Genomic DNA, 5,604 nt, shown 5'->3' on the forward strand with positions numbered 1-5,604 from the left:
TTGATATGGGAAAACATGTTTTTATTACACTGAACATGTGTGGCAGCTCTTCTTGACAGAATTTTTAACATTTGGTGAAATCACTACCCACAATTGACTAATTTCGTGGATAAGACTCACAACTGTTATAGTCTGTGAACAGAATAAACTTCTCACTGAGCCTTGAAAACTTTATAAACTAATGGTACTCATTGTCAAGTATTCAAGTTGAATTATGTTTCTCTGAACAAGTACTTCTCTACAAAGGAGAGCACTTAGATGATATGATTTAGTTAAATTAGGTTTGTATAAATGTTTTCTAAAATAAGTGGTCTTCCTATACATTTATATGTATAAATAAATGTATGATTGGAGCATAAATCCACACATGTTTACATCCATTAGTAAACACAGCCTACAGGTTGAGAGAATGGACGAGAGAGAAAGAGAGAATATACACAGAGAGAGGGGGATGATTGAGAGAACAAGAGCGCTTTCACTTTTGTTTTGAGAATGTAGACAACAATAATTACCTTGATTTACTCTAAGGTGTGAAGAAAGATAGGGAATTTCACCAATAACTAGTTTTATGTTCAGTAGGCTCATTATGGCAAGCTATAACTTGATTGATTGTAATCTCATTTGAGTAGGCCTACTTACAATTCATATGTAGCTTCTCTGCATTCAAGTCTATCAAACACATGTGAAATATTTTGTCTTCAATGGGACTCACTGTTAAAATAAAGTAAAATAAATAAATGCATTATTGGTAGCTGGGTCAGTTCAACTGTGCCTACCATCATTTGCTTATTATCTTGGTAGGCCTGAGATTTCTTCAACTGCAGGGACAACAACGTTTTAATAGTTACCCGAATGTATTTTTCTTCTATCATTTCCATAAAAATGTCTATACTTCTATAATGTCCATACTGTAGCGCCCTCGTCCGGTCCACACAGAAAGCATGTCCCCGAAATACGAGGCTCACTGGGCTGCGCGAGCTCAGCTGACGGTTTTCAGGACAGGGTACAAGAAACTGAACGTCTCGTGAAACAGAAGATGGGCGAAGGACGGTCTATGTTAATTTCTTATTGGCAGTGAAACATGTTGACATGAAACATGAAAACGAATTACAAATGTTGCGTAATATTTATTTATATTATTATTTGCACACAGAGTGATCAACATTACCATAATCACCAAATTAATAACACTATGTTCTTGAGTATGTGTCCTGTTTATTGTGTTTTACTTGAATGCAAATCCTTGTAATGCATGGTGGATGTAAACATGGTTATGTGTTACGCCGTCACCAAAAGAGGTTACCTACACTTTATGCATTTAAATATTTTCATTTGTTTTTTATAAAACACTGCACTATGATGAATTGTCTGTAAAAAAATATATCTGCCGAAGTTTAACTCATTAACAGTTTCTGCGAAATTGGTGTTACGTGAAAGAGTACACGGTTGCATTTTACGCATACTTTACACAGGGTTTTTAAACCCATTTATTTCTCAAAATGATTTATATACTTTACTCTGTCCGCTCAGATACAGACTCACGTATAAACAGGCGCAAAGTCATAACTACAGCCTCTCTCTCATATGATCTATGCATTCTCCCCTCAGACCGATGCGTAATTGCATGACGCACCGGGGAGGAGTGTGGTCGGCATCGCCTATATATACCCAGTCCCGCTCGCTTCAAACTCAGCAAAGTAGCAGCGCTTACAAAGAGGCATTCAGCATCTCGCTCTCCTACCAAAGACATTTGTCGGTGCGCAAAGCTCGCAATTATGATTAAAAAAATATCTCCTTCCGAGAACGAGTTTAACATCCCGGCCAAAAACTGCCACAGGATGGTGATTCTAGGATCCACAAAAGTTGGCAAGACGGCCATCATCTCTCGGTTTCTGAATAAAAAAGTCGACGACCAGTACACGCCAACAATCGAGGACTTTCATAGGAAATTATACAGCATTCGGGGAGATGCGTACCAGTTGGACATTCTGGACACCTCTGGAAACCATCCTTTCCCCGCTATGAGGAGGCTCTCTATCCTTACTGGTAAGCTTAACTGTGAACGAATGAAACAGACAAATGCCTTTATGCAAAACTGAATCCTAATATTAAGCTTCATTCTGCAAATCACTTTCTATGAGAATAATATGTAAATTTAGCTTCACTAAAATGCATGCTTATGCGTAACGCAAAACTTGTGCTGTGCATTATGGAAAGTACATTGACTTTTGAGCTGTGATATTAATGTTCCTTCCATTTCTCTCTCCGTAGGTGATGTTTTTATCTTGGTGTTTAGTCTGGATAACAGAGACTCATTCCAAGAGGTCCAGCGCCTGAAGCGTCAAATTTACGAAACCAAGTCCTGCCTGAAAAACAAAACCAAGGAGAACGTAGATGTCCCGATAGTTATCTGTGGGAACAAGTGTGACCGGGAGTTTAACCGGGAGGTTCAGAATGAGGAGATTGAGAAGCTGGTGGCTGGTGATGAACAGTGTGCCTACTATGAGATCTCTGCAAAACGGAACACTAATGTCGAACAGATGTTTCAGACTCTTTTTACCATGGCTAAACTGCCCAACGAGATGAGCCCGGACTCTCACCGCAAAGTTTCCTTACAGTTTTGCGAAGTACTGCAAAACAGCAGAAGAAAATCTTTCAGAAATAAGAAATTCAAAGACGGCGAGGCATACGGGATTGTGGCACCGTTTGCGCGCCGACCAAGCGTGCAAAGTGACTTAATGTATATCAAAGAGAAAGCTACTGGCTGCAGCCAGGGAAAAGAGAAAGACAGATGCACCATCTGCTAAGGACTCACTTGACAATGCACATGGAGACATGTTACGAGATGTTCTATACAGCGATGGAGATGATACCCGCCAGGCTTCATGCCAGTGTGCTGAGTCCAGGATAAGGAAGCACGCCAAGACGCAGTGACAGCCAGGGGTGTATGTCCCAAACCACGCGAGAAGGCATGGTCATAGTCAGATATTTATCTGTGGAGTCAGGGTGATCAAATGTGATATGGCTTCAGAGAACCTCTAGTGGTCTTGTTACTATAGCTACATGCTGTAAAATGACATTACTGAATGGAGAATGAAGCCTACACTTGTGGGGTGGCATTTGTTTACATTTTATTTTTTCACACGGAACTGAACTTGAATGTTAATTGCATACTTAACACATATGAATGCTTATTCTTATGTCATCGTTTACTTTTTACAAAAAATAAACATGGAGAAAATAAAATGATCCATTTGAAACATATCCATCCCTATGTCTGTCATCTTTTTGAACATTGGTCAAGCATATTCCATGCCCTTTCAGTGACACTTATACCATTAGCTAAACAAGTAGCCTGTACCTAATTTATGAAATACATACTTTCTGAGAAGAGTTAGGCATATGGTAGCTAGCAGATTTATTTTTCCATTTAGGCCAACAAGCTATTAACATGTAAATCATGAAAAATAACAGCGCACTTAATGTGGCCGATGCTACAACCTTACTAAGAAACTGAGTAAAGACAAGTCACAAGGAATTAAAACAAAGGTTTAATTTTAGGCCTACTGCATTGACAATCTGCAGCACGCAATCTGAATAGCACACCAACAAAACCATGACATCAAATAATCATCCACTGCATATACAAACTTGAGAGGGCATTTTAATTCAGTATGGATAATACATTTTTTACAAAGTAAAAATGGGACAGTTTACAATACAAGATAATGCCTGAAGGTAGTGTTATAGTGAAATAACATGTTTTCTGGTGGTTTTGACAAAACGGGATGAGTTCAAGTTATACTGCATGAGTTGTTAGATTCGAAAGGCAAATGAGAACACGGAGCCAAGAGATGGAATCCCCAAAAATAATCCATATAAACAAGATCATTTCTCACGATTTCAAATGGATGGTCATTTTCTCAGTCCTCTAAATATAAAAATATATAATTTTCAGTACATGTGTGTTCCTCTCCAAGTGTCTCCTGAATTCAGTTAGTTTCTTTAGTACTGTCAAAAATCCCTCACGACGCTTTGGGAACCTCAAACATACACAAACTCTTGTATTTCTGCAGTAGCTGATTCTTGGTGCGGACTTGCTCCCGCAGCGTCTCTAGTTCATGCTGCTGCTCCGACAGGCTCATGTCAATTCCGGGCATGGCTCCAATTTGCTCGCGCGCTTCCTGAATCCTTGTCTTAAACTTGACCAGTTCTTGATGGACATCTTGACTATCTTTGTCCATGCTTTCGACATAGATGGACAAAGATGTACACGTTGGTTAAAGCATATTATTTTTTACAAAACACAAACATAATTTAACCAAATTGTTGCTGCTTCTCAAGATTAGACTATTGAACTGCAACTAGCAAGCTGGCTAACGTTAGCGTCATAACACGTTCTACCAAACCAGGACAAATATATGCATAAACTCTCCCCGGTAATAAACACACTATAGAAATACATGTCAAATTAAAGACTTACCATTTTATAACGTCATGAACCAAAGGGAGAAAAGAGCAATCATCGTTCTCACTTCCTTGCTTTGGTTGATTCGTCGCCATCCCGGTCGATGCGCATTGACTGGCGCCTACAATTTACATCATCAACCAGTGGCAACCATAGACTTATATAGACATCGCATCATTGTACAGTATCTGTCCCATTATGGCATCTGTGAGAGCACTGAAAATATTATCGGTATACTGACAATGTATGTCTCTCCGCCCTAACAATGGCATCCCTTTCTTTTGATTGGTAAATACATTTAATTATTGTAATAATTTTCTAAATATTCAATGAGGGTTGGTGACGTCATCTGCCTGTATTCAATAGAGAGAGATACTAGCCTCATGCCATGAATATGCATAGCCATCTCGAGACAACTCCTATATAAAGTGTTTTTTTCTCAAAGTTGCCGTGATGTCAGGTGTCATACTTATATCAGTACACCCGTAACAACTTATGCATTATAAAACTTCTATTAGATCAAATTAATACATTAATTGTCAATAAATTTGACACTCATTGTCATTGACCTCCATACAAAAATACCTTGCTTGATGGGCAAAACAATGAAAAAACGCCACCTCCTGGAGGGAGACAGATTTTTCTCAGAGTTGGGCCTCTCTCTTCCTCTTCCTCTAGGAGCACGGGCAGTGCCATTGAGGCCATCTCCATTTTGAAGTAGTCAATTTTCTTCTACTATTTCTATGAGTTGGAAAACAAACTGAAAAGGTGCATACTGCCACCTAGAGTGTGTTGTTTGAACAGCTATAAAGCCAATGTTGCCGGGTTTACTGTGATCTGTAGTTATTGAATGTTTCATCAAAAGTATAATTCATTGGCTACCTCCTAATGATCTAGATGGAGTTATAGGATCCTCAATTCCTTAACCAATATCAATTCCCACCCAGTTGACTACTTCAAAATAATGAAAGTTTGGCTATGCTAAAATCAGAGTCCTCTATCTATCTCTATGGGGCACCCGTAAGAGAGACAAAAAGTTAGCCAAGCAAATAACTTTAGATGAGAAGAATGATCTATTTTAAATAACTTTAAAATACATTTAAAAATCTAAAGTCCGAATTGTATTATTATTTTGG

The 5,604-nt window shown here is 38.6% G+C and overlaps 1 protein-coding gene across 1 annotated transcript; it reads left to right on the top strand.

Moving 5' to 3' along the window:
- Positions 1-1,769: 1,769 nt before the first annotated feature.
- LOC139401856 (dexamethasone-induced Ras-related protein 1-like) lies at positions 1,770-2,919 on the top strand. Its single transcript, XM_071145841.1, has 2 exons — positions 1,770-2,046; positions 2,272-2,919. The coding sequence occupies exons 1-2, from the start codon at positions 1,776-1,778 to the stop codon at positions 2,805-2,807; spliced, it is 807 nt and encodes a 268-aa protein (XP_071001942.1). The 5' UTR covers positions 1,770-1,775; the 3' UTR covers positions 2,808-2,919.
- The last annotated feature ends 2,685 nt before the right edge of the window (positions 2,920-5,604 follow it).

The sequence above is a fragment of the Oncorhynchus clarkii genome, unplaced genomic scaffold (assembly GCF_045791955.1).
Source record: "Oncorhynchus clarkii lewisi isolate Uvic-CL-2024 unplaced genomic scaffold, UVic_Ocla_1.0 unplaced_contig_334_pilon_pilon, whole genome shotgun sequence".
Classification (NCBI taxonomy): domain Eukaryota; kingdom Metazoa; phylum Chordata; class Actinopteri; order Salmoniformes; family Salmonidae; genus Oncorhynchus; species Oncorhynchus clarkii.